The sequence below is a fragment of the Zymoseptoria tritici genome, chromosome 12 (genome assembly GCF_000219625.1).
Source record: "Zymoseptoria tritici IPO323 chromosome 12, whole genome shotgun sequence".
In the NCBI taxonomy this organism is placed as follows: domain Eukaryota; kingdom Fungi; phylum Ascomycota; class Dothideomycetes; order Mycosphaerellales; family Mycosphaerellaceae; genus Zymoseptoria; species Zymoseptoria tritici.
Window position 1 is genome coordinate 1,174,482 of NC_018207.1, and position 19,098 is coordinate 1,193,579.

The 19,098-nt window shown below is 44.2% G+C and overlaps 3 protein-coding genes across 3 annotated transcripts; all 3 read right to left on the reverse strand.

Annotated features, from left to right (window-relative positions):
- Window positions 1-12,069: 12,069 nt before the first annotated feature.
- MYCGRDRAFT_50896 (uncharacterized protein) lies at window positions 12,070-13,732 on the reverse strand (the record flags this gene model as incomplete). Its single annotated transcript, XM_003848036.1, has 2 exons — window positions 12,070-13,050; window positions 13,385-13,732. The coding sequence occupies 2 exons, from the start codon at window positions 13,730-13,732 to the stop codon at window positions 12,070-12,072; spliced, it is 1,329 nt and encodes a 442-aa protein (XP_003848084.1).
- A 1,012-nt stretch (window positions 13,733-14,744) lies between these two features.
- On the reverse strand, window positions 14,745-15,338 carry MgPTP7 (tyrosine protein phosphatase 7; the record flags this gene model as incomplete). The annotated part of the gene is made up of 2 exons (XM_003848035.1): window positions 14,745-15,108; window positions 15,163-15,338. Coding segments are annotated over 2 exons (540 nt in total), but the record flags the coding sequence as incomplete, so codon positions are not given.
- A 2,743-nt stretch (window positions 15,339-18,081) lies between these two features.
- On the reverse strand, window positions 18,082-18,737 carry MYCGRDRAFT_50184 (uncharacterized protein; the record flags this gene model as incomplete). The annotated part of the gene is made up of 2 exons (XM_003848034.1): window positions 18,082-18,271; window positions 18,349-18,737. 2 exons carry the CDS (start codon window positions 18,735-18,737, stop codon window positions 18,082-18,084), a joined length of 579 nt encoding a protein of 192 aa, XP_003848082.1.
- Window positions 18,738-19,098: the final 361 nt, after the last annotated feature.

Below are 19,098 nucleotides of genomic sequence, written 5' to 3' on the forward strand. Positions count from 1 at the left end.
AGCTTCGCAAAAGTAATAGTGCACTAGGTAGTCTACTTAATAAGGCGCTTCCTCTTAGTACGTAGTAGCAAGTTATCTTCCTTAAGGAGGTCTAATAGTAGAGCAGCGTACCTAGCAAAGTCTCTAACGTACTTGCGGTAGAAGGAAGCTAGCCTAATAAACTGCCGCACTTCTTAAGCGTTAGTCGGCTGTAGCTAGTCTCTAATAATAGAGATCTTGTCTTCTATAGGCCTAACTTAATTATAGCTTACTCGGTACCTATAGAAGTCGAATTCCTTAACCCTAATATAGCATTTCTTAGGGGAGTAATATAGCTCTTGTAATCGCAGGATATCTAGGACTTCCTTTAAGTAGACTTCGTACTCCTCTAAAGTCTTAGAGAAGATTACGATGTCGTCTAAGTAAACTACACACATCTTATAAAGGTGCTTTCTTAGGGCTTCGTTTATTAAGCTCTAGAAGCTTGCTAGTGCATTGCACAAGCTAAAAGGCATTACCTTAAAGTAGTATTTGCCCTAGCGAGTGTTAAATACTGTCTTGTGCTAGTCCTCTTCCTTTACTTTTAATTGCTAGAACCCGGAGGTTAAGTTAATCTTAGTAAAGTACCTTAAACTATAAAATGTATCTAAGCAGTCGGAAATCCGAGGTAGGGGGAATCGATCCTTAACGGTAGCGTTATTTAGAGCCCTAAAATTAACGCACATTCGCTATTTCCCTCCTAGCTTAGGTACAAATAACATAGGGCTTCCCTAAGCCGATTAGGATTTGTTAATTAACCTACGCTTCTAGAGTTCCTCGATTTAAAACTCCTGTTTAAGCGATTAGGCATAAGACAGCTAGTAAGGCTGTTAATTAATCGGCTTGTAGTCCCCGGTATCGATTAAATGCATAATAAACTAGTCCTTCGGTAGCTTGTTAGGCAAGGAAGATCTAAACAGATCCCTATTGTCTAGGATAATGTAGCTTAAGCTAGGTTCCTTACTTAAGGGAGGAGGAACGTCGTCTTTCTTAAGGGACATAGGGTCGTCCTTAGGATCGCGTTCCCTCTCCTGCTGCCGCTCCTAGTATTTATCTATATTTAAGAGATATAAGGGCATATCGGGATTAACGTTAAGTAAGTCCTCTAGTTCCTTAAGGGAACAGAGGTCCTTATCTACTAGAACGCTCCTTAAGTTAGGAGCGTATCTAGAGCATAGTATAGCATACTTAACACCGTTGTCGTATAAGTACACCTTGTTCGTAAAGAAATTAATAGTCGGGTAGTACTGCCTAAACTATTTAAGGCTAAGAATTACCTCGTAATTAGCGAGATTAAGCACTCGGGCAGTAATTTCCCCCTTAAAGTTACGGAGCTAGTAAGGCAGCTTAACCCTAAGGGTTATCTCTATTGCTATGCCGTTAGGCAAAACTACGGTCTAGGAATCTATAGCTACTTAAGCCTCCGGAAACTAGTCCGCGATCGTTCGTAAGACGTATATACGCGTAGCCCTAGTGTCGAACAGGAACTTAGCCTTAATAGAATGCTTACTTAAACCTAAGCGTCTAGGGGTAACTAAAAGGTTTAGTCCTATAGCGTTAAGGTAGTTAAGTTAAGTATTAGGAGGGGTCCTAAGCAATAAGGGCGACGCAACAGACGACTTAGAATCCTTAGCATCTAAGTCGCTGTCTATTTTTTTGTCGGCTTGCTTAAGCCCCCCTTGCGTCTATTATAGTCGTCCTGCTTCTTCTACAAGTCTGGCTTAAGCTTCTTCTAACAGCGATACTAGGTGTGTCCGGCGACTCCGCAGTTATAGCACTTTAAGGAATACTCCTAAGCTAGTAGCTTAGAGCTGTTGTCGTTAGCTATGTGTTTAAGGGCAGCGGCAACATACTCTATAGTAGTCTTGTTTACCCTTCTTAGTTTAAAAGCCTTCCTAGCAAGAGCATTGCGGTTTTCCTTAAAGGCAGGGGCATCTATTCTCGGGCCCCTTTAAGAATCTACGACCTCCTAGTTAGCTGCGTCGATAGCTTAAGCCTAGTCTATAATCTCCTGCAGTCTAGCCTTTTAAGGGGTAAGCTTATGTTAAATAAGCTCTGCTCGAATCGACAGCTTAAGCCTATTAAAGAAGACAGTAGTATTAGAGAAGTTATTAGGCCTTAGCTTAAGTATGCGAGCTACAAAGAGGATTTTGTAATAGAAGGTAATAACACCTCCTATTTGCTTAAGAGCTCGGTATTATCTCTAGAGCTTCTCTTAGTAATAATAATCTTAGAAATAGGAGACGAGGTTGCCGAGCATTAAGTTAAAGGTATAGGTTCCCTTAATAATTTTAAGCCTACAAGTCTCTTCCTGTTCCTCCTACTAAGCAAGGGCGTTACGCTGCATCTAGCTACCTACTAATTCGATAAGGTTAGCTTCGGATAGGCGGATACCCCTCTATCTTAGGACAATCTAAGACCTTAAGTAACGCTCTATAGACCTAACCTAGATATTAGCAGCGTTATTTCGAGTGTCTCCCTAGTATAGTTCTAGTGCCCGGACGGAAGCCTTAATAGAAGTATCTAAGGAATTAAGGGGAGTTGTATCCCTGCCTAGTGTTCCAGACGTGTAGCGATAAGGACGACTTAGTCCCTTATCGTTACTTAAGCCGTATCTAGGGTTATCTCCTCGATATAGGGATAGCTTAAACTGTACGGCTCCTAGCTCGCTTAGTCCCCGGATAGGCCTATTAGCAGATCCTACTCGAACAGGCTCCTAGGATAAGCGGGCGTTCTCGGCCTAAAGTCGGACAGCGTCCGCTTTAAGTCGATTAATATATTCCTCTATCTCCCTTAAGGCGGCTACATACTCGCTAAAACGAGTAGGGCCTAAGCCTACATTCGTAGCAGCAGGTCGGCTTAGTTAAGTAGGAGTTCGGAAGGTAATATTAGCTCTAAGTAGAGCTAGGGGATCCGTCTAAGGATCTCCTTTAGGGAAGAGACGAGCAGTAGTAGATAGTGCCGCCCCTACATCGCTACCTCGTTCCTTAATGCGATTAAGTTCGCTAATTAGGCTTAGATAGCCTTCCCTATCTTCCTTAAGCCTTTCTCCTTTAGCGACTGTTAGGTTTAAGTTGTAGGAGGAAGGAAGCTCTGTAGTTCCTTCGGCTTAGCTAGTAACGGACATCTTATCTTAGTAGGATAGGTTGTTAATCGAACTAAATTAAGTTGCTGTTATTGTTACTTCCGGTAACTTAAAGGGTTATAACTTCCTCCTTGTAGTTCCTTAAGCAGCTAGGTAGCTCTAGCTATTATCGTGTTCAAACATAGCGCGCTTTAAGTGTTTAGGTAACTAGTTTTAAGTGCGGTAATTCTATGCTTTAAGTCTTAAACTTAAGGCAAAACGAGTTTTGCGTTAACGTTTAAGTAGAAGTTGGCAATCTAGCATATATAGCACCGCCGAGTAAATCGCTATATATAGGACCCCTAGCTATAGAAAACCCAGTGCTTCTAGTTAGGTATATAGTCTAAGTAGAAAGTCCGGTATAGTCTATAGGTCTAAGGAGGTCTTAAACTAGAGTCGTTTTAAGCTAGTTTAATTAAATAGGCAATAAATCGAGCATCCGGCCAGCTCTAACCCTTAAGTAGCAGAGCTAGCCGGTAAGACGGCTAAGGAGCCGCCTTAAGTGCTCTTAGCTACTAGATAATTAAAAAGCGGAAAAAGAATAATACTTATTTATAAGGGCGGAGGCCCTTAAGCTATATAGACTAACTGAAACGAGCGAGTTATATAATAATAACGAGCCTTTAAGTGAAACGGTGCCTAAGGCTTTAAGGGTTCAAGTAAACCTAAGCGAGGTTTTTGGTGTTTTTGAACAGAAGCATCCTTTGCCGCATATGTTTGAAATGGCAGATCACAATTTGCAATCCATCACCAAGGCCCTGGGGGAACTGGAGGTTGAAAGAGATGGATCTCACGATACAGAGTCTGCCCGGTTCCAGCTGGTAGATACGCCGGAGGCAGTGAGGTCCCTGATCAGCACGTTGGGTTCTTTGGAAACATCACTCAGCGACCTCTACATTGATATAGAAGGAGTGAACCTGTCCCGCCATGGAACGATTTCTCTCATTCAAATCTGGGTCCCTGCTCGTGAGCAAGCCTTTCTAGTCGATGTTCACACATTGGGCATGCAGGCATTCACGGCTGCCACTCCCAAAGGCATCAGCCTCAAGGATCTTCTGGAATCTGGGAAGCCCACCTAGTACCTATTCGATGTACGGAATGACTCGGATGCACTGCACGGTCTCTTCGGTATCACACTGGACGGAGTTGTCGACATCCAGCTGCTGGAGTTGGCGTCGAGGCAGGGCTCCAAACACACGGTCTGTAGTCTTGCATCGTGTATGAAAAACGAGCAAGCGTTGCCGGGGCCAGCTCTTCATCAATGGCAAACCACAAAAACTGAAGTCGCCAGGATGTTTGATCCCAAATTGGGTGGATCATATGAGGTCTTCAATCAACGGCCTTTGTCGAAGATCCTTGTGGATTATTGTGTCGGAGACATTCAGTACTTACCTACACTTGCTGCTACTTATCAGTCCCGCCTTAATAAGGGTTGGATGGATAAAGTGCGAGCCGAAACGACTAAGAGACTGGAAGAGTCGAAAGCTCAAAACTATGAATCGAAAGGAAAGCACAAAATATTTGGTCCGAAGAAGTGGAGGTTTCCCCCGAAGGAAAAATGTCGGTCAGCTGCGAGATCTGGGCATTCAACCACACACATCCTACTGTCAGCCACCAACGTCCCGGCGAGAGAAACAGGCCAGGACGCTCCAGAGACATCAGCTTCCAAGAAAACTACTACAACAAAGCCCACTCCAGCAATACATACCCCTGTGCAGATTCCAGGTTCAACATCGAGCCTTCAGACCGCAGTGCCTACTAGGGCAGTCAAAGCCGCGGACGAGAGATTGCGGCACAGACCTATCACGTTCGTAAAAGAAGGTGTCGTGCAGGCGAGAAAGGGCAAGAAGAAGCGTTCATTAGCGTCAAGCTCTTCACCGGGCCCGAATTCGACATGGAACCAGTTGGAGGGTCAAGATTGGGCGCTTTGCGACAAAGACTGCGGTTGGTGTGGACGTTGCGCCTGTTGTGGATCATCAGACTGACTATTAGTGAAGTGCACGTGACTAGTGCCAAGGCATTCCTACACATAGATAGCTAAAGTAAGAATCTTACACTTAAAATTCTCTCTGCATAATAATATATATATACTAATTAGAGGTCTTCTTCTACTTAGCTTAAGTCTAATTACAATAGGTTATAAGCCCGGCGTAACTACTACACACTTAAGGAAGAATTGTCTGTTCTAAGCGTAGCTACTAGAACCTTATTATACACTATTTAGACAGTTAACTAGCGAGCTAAGAAAGAGCTAGTTATAATAACAGCCGTAATATAGGCTAATAAGTTTAAGACTGCGAAGGAGAACGAAGTCCTAAGAAAGGGAAGTAACTTCTTAGACTAGTTAAGGATGCTTAAAGCAGCCCTTATAGACAAGGAGGTGTTAGGCTATGTCTTTTATAACATTCCCTAGTGCCCTGCCTAACTAAAGCTAGGAATTAAAGTTAGATATCCCTCTCTACTAACTAAGGAGAGTACTGCTTTATCCTCCTAGGCTCTAACTCCTTCCTAAAAAGAAGGAAGGGACACTCTAGTAACAGAACCTATTCTAACTAGTAGACTAAGACTAACTCCTCTCTAAGTCTAGTATAAGTATAACCTAATTATATATAGGATTATTAGCAAAAGGATTAACTAATCTCTAAGGCCTAACTTTAGGGATATAGAGAAGATAGCTAAGGAACTATATAATACTATTGCAGCTACCTACAGGCCTGTTATAACTATAAACATTTATAATAGCCTAAGGATTCTTAGAATTAGTAATATTAAGATCTAAGGAATAAATACTTAGAAGTACTATAAGGACTTCTAGAAGTAGTATTACAAATACATCTCTATAATAGAATAATACTCTAGGTCTAAGAATATTCTAGTCTTAAAGCTTACCTTTAGTAATAAGTAGATTAGGCTATTCTTTATCTAGGGCCTCTACTATCTAGAATACCTAAGAAGCTAGAGACAATCCTATTATATTAAGAACATAACTCTTAAAGAGCTAATTACCTTATTAATTAAGGAACCTCCTCTATAGATATAAAGGATAGTAGGAGGATTCGGGGGTGCTATAGTAGATAATAATTAGTATACTAAGTGTACCTATTATATCTATATAAATGCAGATTGCTTTAAGAAGTACCCTAATAAGGCCCTAAAGTCCTAGGTATATAGAGGAAAAGGAGGATCTAATAAGGATAAGAAGAAGTCCTAAGATAAGAGTAAGAGACATAACAAGAAGGGAGGAAAAGATACTGCAGCAATTAAGCCTATCTCCTCTTCTAATACAGGCTTAGGCTCTAATTTAGACAGCTTATTTGTAGGAGTAATAATTGCTGCCGCTAGAATACAAAGGAGTAATACTATTGTCTAGGATTCTAGTATATTATACTACTTCTTTAATAATAAGTCCTAGTTCTTAGACCTTAAACCCCTAGAAACCCTAATTAGGTTCTCTTAAGCTATTAGACAAAGTATAGTTACACACTTAGGAAGTGTAAGGATTATAATAAAGTATAAGGGGAATAAGTTAAACATTACCTTATAAGATGTATTATACTCTCTTAACTCTAATTATAACCTTATCTTAGTAGAGACTCTCTAGCTAAAGTATAAGGTCTACTTAGACAAGCTATCTTTATATATTCTAAGGAATAATAAGAAGATAGGCAAGGTTTAGTCTACTTATAATGTTCTAATCCTCTAGAATATAATTATCTCTCTCCCTAAGGGGAGTACTAAAGTTGCTTCTACAACTAACAGGAATATATCCTATCTAGCCTTTGCTATACCTAAGGCTAATATAACAAGATAGCACTAGAGACTAGGCTATATAGGAAACAAGATTCTTAGTATAATAAAGGCTTAAGTCTAAGGACTTAAGCAGATTAACATATCTATACTTAAGTACTATAAGCTATACAAGCTTGTAAGGTTATAGAGAGTAGTATTAAGAACTCTAAGACTAATACCTTAATCCTTATTAGATAAGGTCTATATTAACATTATAGGACTAATCTTTCTATTAGACATCTTTAGATACAAGTACATCCTTATAATTACTAATGCAAAGTTAAGAAGGAGATAGGCTATCTTCTACAAGCTTAAATTACAAGCTGCACAAATTATTAAGAAATAGACTACTAAGATATTTAACTAGTACAAAAAGATAGTTAAGATCTAGTTCTTAGATAGAGGAGGAGAGTTTAATAACAATAATCTAATTACATTTGCAGAGAATAAGGGACTAAGATAGGATTTCTTAGCTCCCTATACTCCTAAGCAGAATAGAATTGTAGAATTATCTAATAAGGTTATCCTTAATAAGGCAAGAGCAATAATAATTAACTCTAGCCTACCTCTCCTTCTCTAGAGTTTTATAGTTATATATATAATCTTCCTTACTAATAGGCTAGTATACCTATTAACTAATAAGATTCCTCTTTAGGAATTTAATTAAGATCTTAATGCTAGAACTCTATATATTAATCTAATAAAGGTTAGGAGATTTAGATGCAGAGCATATCTGCATAATTAAGGGAGACCTAATTTATAGAAGTTCTATCCTAGAGTAGAGAAATACTAGAATCTAGGATTCTAGGAGAATACTTTAACTAACTATATAGTTTAGAAGTTTGAACTATCTGCCCTTATTAGGTTTTAGTATAAGATTATAACCTTTCCTTATATAACATATAATAAGGATAAGGTATATAGCATAATACCTGCTGCCCTAGACTTCTAGGGGGAGAGTTTCCTATAACTAATGCAACCTATTGCTATAGAATAGGAAGTCTATACTATCTATACTAAGGATTAAGATTAGGGCTAGGATGCCTAAGGGCAAGATGCCTAACCTCTTACTACTTCTTATCTTTAAGAAGTAGAGAACATATTTAATACTATATAGAGAGAGAGAAACTAAGCCTCCCTTTTAATATCTTAGGGGGAGTAAATATTAGGTTAGGACATATAGTCCTAGGATAACTAACATAAGCAGTCTAAGCCTAATTAGCTAGAGGCTATTAAGTATAAAGAAGCCTCCTAGCTAGCTTAGGGGGAGTATATTTCTAAGGAAACAGGAAGTCCTAAGGGATTCTAAGGAAGTCCTAAGGGATTCTAGGAGCAGGCTAATACCTTATTAATATAGCTACAATATTAAGTATTAGCAGAGAATTGCCCTAAAAGGGAAGACCTCTAAGATTATACTATAACTCCCTTCCTAGACATTTATATTATAGGAAAGAGGAAAGTAGGGAGAAGCCCTAAGAGACCTAAGAAATTAGGTAATAAAGTAAGTCCTAAAAGCTTAGGTATATTTAAACTCTTAAGAAGTAGAAGATTAGTTATAAGAAAAGACTATAGCAAGATCTAGAAGATAGGACTTAAAGTAACAAATCCTAATCTGTCTAATCCTAAGATAGTTAAGGAAGCTCTCTCTAGATCTAACTATAAGGAATAGGAGAAAGCTATTATTAAGGAAGCTAAGTTACTTAAGTCTACAAGATGCCTTAAATAGAAACTTATTAGCACCCTCCCTAAGGGGAGAGTCCTTCTTATAGGGAAATAGGTCTTTAAGATTAAGGTGCTCCTAGATAGAACTATAAAGAAGTATAAGGCTAGATAGACAGCTAGGGGATTTATATAAAGGAAGGGACTTAACTATATTAATACCTTTGCTCCTACCCTAAGAGCTACAATAGGGAGAATACTTCTGTCCCTCTTAGTTAACTTTAGCTAGAAGAGGAGACAAGTTAATATTAAGACTACATTCCTAAATCTAAACCTAGATAAGCAGATCTTTATTAAGCTACTAGAGGGAGCTTATCTCTTTAAGAAAGATGCCTATAAGTATATTATATATATTAAGAAAGGACTATATAGGCTTAAGCAGGTAGCTACTCTTTAGTACTATAATACTATAGACACTCTCTAAAAGCTTAGTTTAACAAGAACTATTAGCGATACTTACCTCTTTTAAGGGAAAGGCATTCTTGTTCTCCTTTATATAGATAACTTCTAGATCTTTAGATAGTTAGACTATAAGATTAACAAGCTAATTAAGGGATTAGAGCAGAAGTACATAATTAAGGTTGTTAATACTAATGTCTTTCTTAGACTTTACCTAAAGGAAGGGAAAGATAGCTCTATATCTGTTTCTTAGGAATACTATTCTAGAGACAAACTTTAAGGACATAGTCTTAGCAATGCAAAGAGTGTTAAGTACCCCCTTAACACCCTCCTTAAACCCCTTTAGGATAAGGGAATAAAGGAGGACTATAATCTCTTTAACAAGATTATTAGGGAACTGTAATATCTGTTAAACTATACTAGACTAGATATTAGTTTTGCTATTAACTACTATGCAAGGTTCCTTTAGAACCTAGGACCTTTGCATATTTAGGCAGCTAAATATATCTAGAGATATGTTATAGGCATAATTAACAAGTGCCTTATATACAGGAAAACTAAGGAGCAAATTTAGATTAAAGCATTCTTAGACTCTAACTTTGCTAGTAATCTTAGTATATCTAGGTCTACCTTAGGAATGCTCTTTAAAATTGTAGGAGGCCTAGTTATCTAGAGATCTTAACTACAGAAAGAAGTAGTGCTATCTAGCACTAAGGCAGAGTATCTCTCTCTTACTAAGGCAACAAGAGAAGTAAATTAGGTAAGGAATCTTATTAATAAGCTCTAGCCCTTTACCTAGGCTAAAAGCATTTCTACTATCCTTATTAAAGTAGACAATTAATTAGCTATTAGCCTTGTAGAAAACTATACTAACTCTAAAAGATTAAGATACGTCTCTCTTAGGAACTATTACTATAGAGAATAATATAATAAGGGGAGTATTAAGGTAGAGTTTGTAAGGACAGATATGCAGCTTGCAGACTGTCTAACAAAACTAAAATCCCTAAATACTATCCTCTAATATATAAATCTATAAATCTAGCAAAAAGATACTTATATGTCTATATTAGGCAGCTAATATAGATATATAAGAGAGGCTAATATAGGAATTAAACCTATAACCTTCTAATTTGTAGTTAGAAATTATACTACTAGACTAACTAGCCCTTAATAAGAAGAGGGAAATTGCTCTTAAATTTATGCCTTAATACCTGCATTCCTACCTAAGAAGGATTCCCTCCCTAGAATTATACTATTTTATTTATTATAAAACTAAGAAGCATAATACTTAGAATACTTATTTTATTCTTATTTGTATAAAGGAAAGGAGGCAACTATATACCTCTACAAAAGTATTTAAGAAACTATAAGAAAAACACCTAGCTAAAAGAAAACTTTTCTATAAAAACCTAAAAGCATTAGAGCATATCCTAGAACCTATAACCTGCCCCCCCTAGACTACTACTAAAAGACTAAGCTAATTCCCCTAGAATCTTAACTTAAAGCCTAGAAGAATATTAGTTTCTATTAGGGAAGAAGGGATTTTAAGGAGAACATATATAGGATACTATGCTACTAACTACTACTTTATCTCTGCCTTATTAGAGCTTAATATTTAGCTAAGAGGAGTCTAGTTATAGTATAACACAAATCCCTAAGGATTAGGAGTTATTAGACTAGGGTAGTTTTCTACTAGGAAGGCCTACTCCCTTAAGTTGTATAGCTCCTCTATTACTATATTAATAAGGTCTATAGTAAGGAGATCCTTATTAAGCTTAGCTATAAACCTATTAAAGCAAGCTATAAAAGAAAAGGGACCCTAAGCCCTAACATTTACTCTGTTATAGTATCTATTTATCTCTCCTCTAATAAATTAATATATAGTCTAATATGCTACAGAACTATCTTTATAGATCTATAGGAGATTTCTACTACTAATAGCTCTTACTTTATCGATAACTTACTAGAAGGTTTTCCTAAGAATAGAGAAAGCTGCTTTTCTTCTAGAAGCTATAGCTAATAATGTAGATTATATTATTAATAGCTATAAGGGATAGATAATAGATTAGCTAATAAATTAGCTAAATAGATAAGAGGTATAGATTATAAAGTAGAGGAATAAAAAAGCTAGAAGAAGATGCTTTTTAACAAGCTAAAGCCGAGCATTAGCTACATAGTAGGTAAATACCTACTATATTTAGGTAACAGACAGCTCGTAATAATGCAGCTACTAATAGGGGAGTATTATAGATTATTAGACTAACTATTAGTAAAGTGCACGTAACTAGTGCTAAGGCATTCCTATACACAGATAGCTAAAGTAAGAATCTTACACTTAAGATTCTCTCTGCATAATAATATATACATACTAATCAGAGGTCTTCTTCTACTTAGCTTAAGTCCAATCACAACAGCGCCGAGGGCGTTGATTACTAATAACAACGAAACATAATTTTCGATGGGGCACAAAGTTCAACGGAAGGTCTGAATACTGCATCTATGTAGCGACAAGGAGCAGAAGAAGGAGACTACATCACAGGACAAATAGCCAGTGTGTGCGAGTGCCAAGGATAGAACGCTTGCAGTAATGTCTATCCCAACGTCACGAGCCACCCAATGTGGCGAGCCACAATGACAACCTTCGCCCTGTAAGTATGTTTTTTGCGGGCGTATAGAGACATGCGACACACGACACTCTTCTTCAGTGACCCCAGCACCGCGTAAGAAGGGCATGTGGCAGGCATGGCAGCCGTACGATGTTACAGGAGTGAAGGTCACCGAGGAGGAGAAGAAAGCGGGCAAGAAAGACGAGGGGAACAAGACGAGGTTTATGAGTATGGATGTCGGAGAGGAGGATACGCGGATCCGGAAGGAAAAGGCGCCGCATACTTTCGTGGAAGGGTATTTACAGCTCGCGAGGCCGTTGTTGGGGAAGGAGATGGCGGGGAGTGTGAATCCATAAGGTAATATCAAGATTTTAGGCTAGGGTTGAGAGGAGAATCGAGGCTTCATAGTTTACCTTACTTTCCACCAAGGCGAGATGATACCCACCCCTTCACAACCCTCGCCAACCACCCCACAACTAGTCGTCCCATCAGAACCCACCCCAGCTCCACGCCCAACATACCCACCACCCCCGCTTCCGGCGTGGAAAACAAACTCCCCAACCTCCTCCCCGTCGTCTCGAAACTCCGTGGTAACCACTCTCTCACCTCCCTCTCCTTGCCAAGCAACATCCCCGCCACCGCTTCCCCGCATCCCCAACAAAGCGGCATACCATACCCATTGAATCCCGCAGCAACCCACTCTCCATCCCCTCCCCTCCCTGTCACGGACTTGGGCACCTTCCCCACCCAAGGGAGTTGATCCGGTGTAAACGCCAAAACGCCAGACCAGAGGGACTTGACCTCCGGACTTTCTCCCTCCTTCCATCCCGTCGCGAATATCGACGGCAGGACACTTTCCAGCGTGGACTTGGAAATGCTCGACACACCAGAATCGTCCGCGGTCAAAATTTCCTCAAGAGACTGTTTCTCTCCTCCGATGAACACATCTCCCGTATGAGCATTTTGCGTGATATAATACATTCCATAACTGAAACTCCCGTCTTTCGGGTCGTAAGTCGTTTTATCAATCGTAGACCAGGACTTCTCCCCGCCTTCACGGGGTAAGGAAGGGGAGGGGGATTGCACGGACATGGTTCCCCGGATGGGGTAGATTTTTCCGCGCATACCCGGGAGGAGGTGCCCGGCCCAGCCGTTTGTGCAGTGGATTACTTTTGTGGCGTGGACGGGGCCGCGGGGGGTGGTGAGAGTGTAAGGGTGAGTGGGGTTGGTGGTGGGGGAGTGGGTGATGACAGTGATGGGGGTGCGGGTGTCGATGGAGAAGCGGGTGGGGTATTGGGTTAGGAGGAGGGAGTACAGGCCTGTTATGAGGCGGTAGGGCCAGAATGCGCCGGCTGGGGTTTGGATTGCGCCGATGGGGGATTTGAGGTTGAATTCCTAGACATGCCATCAGTCGTCAGCCAACGCCCTTGTCGGGTCCGACGAACGAGAAACTCACCTTCTCCGCCTCCTCTCTGCTAAGCACCTTGAACCCCTCCCTTCCCTCCTTTTTCTCCCCAACCACCAACTCCAAATACCTCTCCATCCCCCTCTTCGCCTCCTCCAACTTCGCCTCGTCCCAAAACCCGGTCACGGCTTTGACCTTCCTCACCTCCGCCTCCCTCACCAACTCCTCTCCTCCCAACTCCGGTAATGCATGCATCTTCTCCAGCGTCCGATCGCAAAACCTCGCGATCTTGACCGCTTCCTCTCTCCCATAAAACTTCTCGACATTACAAAACTCCTCGGGAATCGGACTCAGCAGGTGACCTCCATTGCGACCCGTTGCACCGGAACAGAGGCTTCGGGCTTCGAAGATTGTGACTGTAGATTTTGAGTCCGGTGGGAGTTGAGAGAGGAGATTGTGGGCTACGGAACAGGCGGTTACGCCGGAGCCGATGATGGCGTAGTCGGTTTGTGTTGGCAAGGTTGGGGATTGGATTGTGGAGATGGAAGAGGGAGGTTCCTGCCAGAAAGCGGAAGTTGGATTTGCAGGTGGGAGTTTGGGGTCTTTCTGGGCGGATTTGATGAGGTTGAAGAGGATTTTGGAGGGTACGGAAGGCGGGAGGGATTTGAGCATTTTGTGAGGTGAGGTGAGGCAAGACGTGGAATGGTGATGGGTCGTGAACTGTCGCCGACTGTGTTCCTACATGTTGGAGGATCTGGGAAAGGAGGTCAGACGTGAGGTGATGGTCGTGAAGTGGCATGGGTGGTTCGCTTCGAGCTTCCAGATTGGGAAGGGCTCGTATAAACCTTGTCCATCCCTCGAAGCGGACAAGCTCGACGCTCTCCTCGTCTTCTCAATCGTCGCCCTTTCGAAGGACCCTGTGTGTCTGCCTCTCCCGTGACACATCATTCAAACTGAACAGAGTCAATTATCAAGAATACATATGAGACTCTTCTTCCTTCTGCATCGCCTTGCGTTCTGCAGAAGGGAAGTAGCGAAACGGTGCCATTGCATCCCGTCGCCGGGTATACCCTCTTTCCTTTTTGAACGCCGTGTGAAGTCGCAATGCGACATTTACCCATTTCCGTTGTCCATGTCCAAGCACAAAATTCAAGAATAGCAGAGTTGATTCCATACGCCTTTTTACTCCTCAGCTTTTCTGACCATCTTGTGGGCGAGTGCTGTCCATTCCTGTGAAGTAGGCAGATCACGACGCCTCTCCATCCCTCGTCGCAGGCCGACTAGGCGAGCTTCTGATAGGACAGACAGACACCATTCCGCCTCCCTCCTCACCCTCCTTAGACGGCGCACGGCACAACTCCAACAACATCCTTCCATCTTCCTCGCTGCCAGCATAGATGGTGGCGGACCCACCAGCATTGGCCCTGCTGTCGCCGTTGATCTGCTGCGCGAAGTCGCGGATCATCGGGTGTCCACCTTCTCCGGTCCAGAAAGGCACGCCACCTGGCACGGGTTGTGAGTGTGGCATGGTCAGCATCATGGCCATGTTGTCTTCGGAGACGTCGCTCTCGCCGCTGGAAAATTGAGTGAGATCAGAGCCGGCTGAGAGGGCAGGTGGTGCGAACTCGGACATGTCAACCTTGGAGTCCACGCGGTAGGAGCCGGGGAAGCGTTCGTTGAGTTCCTCCCGGGTGGCGAAGTGCTCCAAGCACTGCGGATCGAAGGCTGTGATGAAAGCGACGTCGCCAGGCCGTTCTTTCGGGTAGGCATACGTCTTGTACTCTTCCAGGACGTCATTGAGAGGGACACCTTGACATTTCCTGAGGCAGGCGATGACGCAGCCCGTACGGTGTTTACCCTGGTTGCAGTGGATGTAGACAGGATAATTGGCCGGGTTAGAGACGAAGAGGATTGCCTGGGCGATGGACTCCTTTGTCATCTTCACCATACCATCTTTGTTGGCGGCGATGGAGATGTGAGCGCGATTGACCTTGTTGGAGTCGAGAAAGTTGTGGAGGCTTTCGCTGGGTTCGGTATCGACGAGTTTGCTACGAAGATGTCAGTCTACAGTCGTGGAAGGATGTTTGGCAATCGCGACATACAGAATCGAGCGGATCTTCAGCGATCCCATGAAGTCAAGATGCTTGTCCTGCGGGAAACCACTGCGGTACACCGTATTGCGTTCGACCATGCCATAGTTCGCAGGCGGGATGAAGTTCATCAGTCGAGCCGGCAAAGGCGCAATGGTGACCTTGGGTGGTGTACCCGTGCTCGACTCAGGTGGAGTCGGAAGCTGAGAGACCGCTTGGGAGGCTGATAAGAAGAGTCAGAAATGCACGAGGCATATCGGTCAATGCAAGCCTGTATACCTTCTGCCGTCGCTGCCTGTCCACTCATCTGCTCGTCGACACGAGCATCGTCCATCTTGCTCTGTTCTGCCATCTTCCTGCCTCCTTTCTTTCCTGCTGTCGCGTGCTTCGTCTGGTGTTCTTCCACTGCTTGAGAAGGTTCGGTACCGAGATATGGCATTTCCGGGTGGATGCCTATCGCCGGAAGTCTGCTGAATATACTACTCTGTGACTGGCGTCTGCCGTGTGCTTTTTCTGAGTAGCAATAAAGCGAGCTGTCGGGTTGGAGAGGAGGGGTGGTCTCGAAGGAGGGTATGCAATATACGAGAGGTCTGTGTTGGTATATGCGGTCGGATTTCGATGGTGGGTGGAGAACTCGAGGTACCTGCTCGGAAGCAAGTCGCCTGTGAGAAGAGGAAGTCAGTTCAAGGTGTATTCTTTCCTTGCCATATTTCTCGGACGAGCAATGGCGATAAACCCGCGGGATGATTTGATCTGCCATTTTTTCGTGACGTACCTTGGGAGGCTCTGGTCAGATCACCGGGAGAGACATGTTGGTTGATTGCGCTGTGATTCAAGACACAGGTTCATCGTCGGAGGTGGTGGTTTGAGGTGTAGGAAGGAAGGAGTCGCAGCAGTAGGCGTAGCAACTCTCAGCGAAGAGTATGAACAATCCACGAGGAGGACTGCTTCACCCTTTTCGTTCGATCGATATTCCTCTGTGCGTGCGCGTGCGGTAATGCGCTTGCTTCGATTCGTGCGTGTGTGTATTCAGGATTGTGGTTCCTGCGTGCTTCTCTGGCAGCTGGTGCCGCGTTCGTGACCGGTTGCGCTGATGTCGACGACCACTGTAGGATTGTGGTAGAAAAGCGGCAGGACTGTTCGGGTGTTGTATAATTCGGAATCGAGAGCGTCGAATTGGAGGAGCGAGGGTAGGAAGGTTCGGTTGGGTGGACTCTTGTTGGATTTTTCGACCCAAGCGTCAACGTGGACCGTGGATGAGTGAGCGAGCGAGCTGCTTCACGAAGTCGGAGAAGGCGACCAAGGCAGCAGGTGAAGCCGCGTCCGCTGCGCTGGAGATGGGAGATTCGGGTCGAGTGACGGATGGTGGTGAATGTGTTCAAATTTGATGCTCCGAGGAGAGAAGTGCGCCACTACCCGGATTCTTTTGATTCCCTGGCAGATCGAACAACTTCTCTCGTGATGATTCGGATCGTTGATCGGGAGGAGTCAAGAGTCAATTGCCAGCGCAAGGCTCGTATTCGACAAGGGACCTGGCTGTCTGCCCTGCTGTGTGCTGTCGCGTGAGGTGTCCTGCCTCTGCTTGCGGGGCATCGAAAGTCCTTTGTGTGAGAGCGTGAGCAGGCCACTTTCTAGCACGTGCAACAAAGAACTCCGACATACATCCGCATTGCTACTGTTGTTCACATCTACATGGACCCGCCACGTCCATCGTGCGTGATCATGGCGAGCGGCGATTGATCGATGGGACGTTGCGTTGTCCACACAACAATCTCGGGACATCTTCAATATCGCCTCCCCCACGCGTATACGCGCGGGCGGCTGACGCGACGGAGCACTCTACTCCGTGCCTCGCTGGATCATGGATGATCTTCTGCTTGACAACTTGGCCTGCGCTGAATGTGCTAGGTCTCGTGGCCTGGCGCCTTAGACGCATCATCAGACCAGATCCACAGTATTCACGAGCGACACTAGGCCTGCGAGAGGACAAAACCGCAAAGTACCTTACTAACTACCATGCCTGAACGGCCGCCGAGACGCTTCCAACCGGAAGGACAGCGCGACGAAGTGCTATCGCGAGCAGTCTTCTTCATCATTGGAGACATTCACTCCATCCGACCCGAAGCTATCAATCGCGTACCCGTCCTCAATCTCAGCCTCTCAAACATCGCCGAATGGAACAACGCTCTCACCCTCTTACTTCACGACCTCGGACCGGAAATCGAACGAACCATCGGATGGGACCAAGAACCTACCGACTATCCACACAGAATCCACGCGATACAGCCATTTGACGATGACCTCAACTGGAATCGACTGCGATTTGAACAGGAATGCTGGAACCAACGAAACCGACTCGTGACTACGATTATTCGAAAGACTGTTCATCCGACGATCCAAGATTATATGGACATGTCCTTTTGGGACGCTCATATGATGATTAGTCAAATTCGAGCGAGGACCTTTCATCGACCCTACTTCAAGGCGGGGATTGCAAGGATATTGGAGGACGCTGGAGCGACGTTGGAGATTCAACCACGTTGAATTGGTGCTGCGCGCTTCTTCCCTCCAAAGAGGTGTCCAACGAGGCAGCAGGGATATTTTTGACGGAGTTCAAGCGTTCTTCACAGTTCGGTTCCGAACAAGATCTGGAGGACCAGCAGCACGCGGCTGGCCGCACATAAGAGCGCAGACTAATGATGATTCATATCATCCGGCGGCAACCGGTCATGAAGGCTACGTACAGCACGAGAGAGTGTTCAGACCACTAGTCGCAGAGACTGCTGAAAACTGTCCAGCAGAACTTGCTTCCCGGAAGAAGAACATCTCAGCCTTGCCTACCAAAGCACAGGATCTGGATCACTGCATCGACCGAACCGAACCGTAAATGAAACAAGACGCCCCGATCGTCATCGCTCCTCCTCCTCATCCTCACTTCCCACCCATCAACAACTGCGCCTGATAAGGAGCCTCCACCCCCGGCCCCATATTCTGCACAACAGAATGCTTCAAACTCCACCCTCCATTCTGACAAACCCAAATATCATCACACTGATAATAGAACCGAAACGTCTTGCGAATATCGTCCAGAGCGGCGGAGTCCCAGTGGGACCAGGTGATGCTAACGATCCCAACTTGTCAGCATGGTCTGCTCCTTCTTGCAGCCAACCTGAGTACGTGCGCGTCAGGGAGACATACCTCGTCAACACCCGCGCGCTACTCGAACTCATCATCTCCAAAACCAACAAATTCGTAACCAAATGTTCCATCTTCACCCCTCTCATCCCTCCATTCTCATAAGCCGCTTGGATGGCCGCGATTGCCTCCTTCTTGTTTTTACTCACGCCTCCGTAAGGCGCCAAAGCACTCGAATCATAGTACGTATCATCGGTGAAGACTTGGTTCAGCAGCGTGGCGTTGTTGGAGTCGATGGCGTGGGCGAGACGGTAGCCGCCTTGAGTTAGGCCTTCGATGGGGGAGGAGAAGGGACCGCATTGAGTGGTTGGTGGTGCGGGTGGGAGTGGGGTGGCGAGGGTGGAGTGGAGGAAGATAGAGAAGGTGGTGAGGAGGAGAGTAGGGAGGATCATGGTGAAGAATTCGGCGCTGAGCGGAAGGTTCGAAGGATGGATTGTGAAGGACGTGCTGGTGGATGGCAGGAAGCGGACAGAGAGCATTGCTGCGATGGGAGAGTACTTATACCACCCTCTCCTCTCTCCCCCCCCAACTCCCCAATTCACGATCCGCTCGATCCAAACAACCACATCCACCCGCGCCACTTCAATCCCATGCAGTCGCATGTGGCCGCCACGATGTCTCAATGCCAACAATTTCCAATGTCTCCAATGCGGTGTCTATCAAGAATCCGAGTCTAGACCCCAATCGCAGCAGGCGAGGCGGTGACATGACAGTGCAACTCGCAGGGTACTGCGTAGGTGGGCATATGCATCT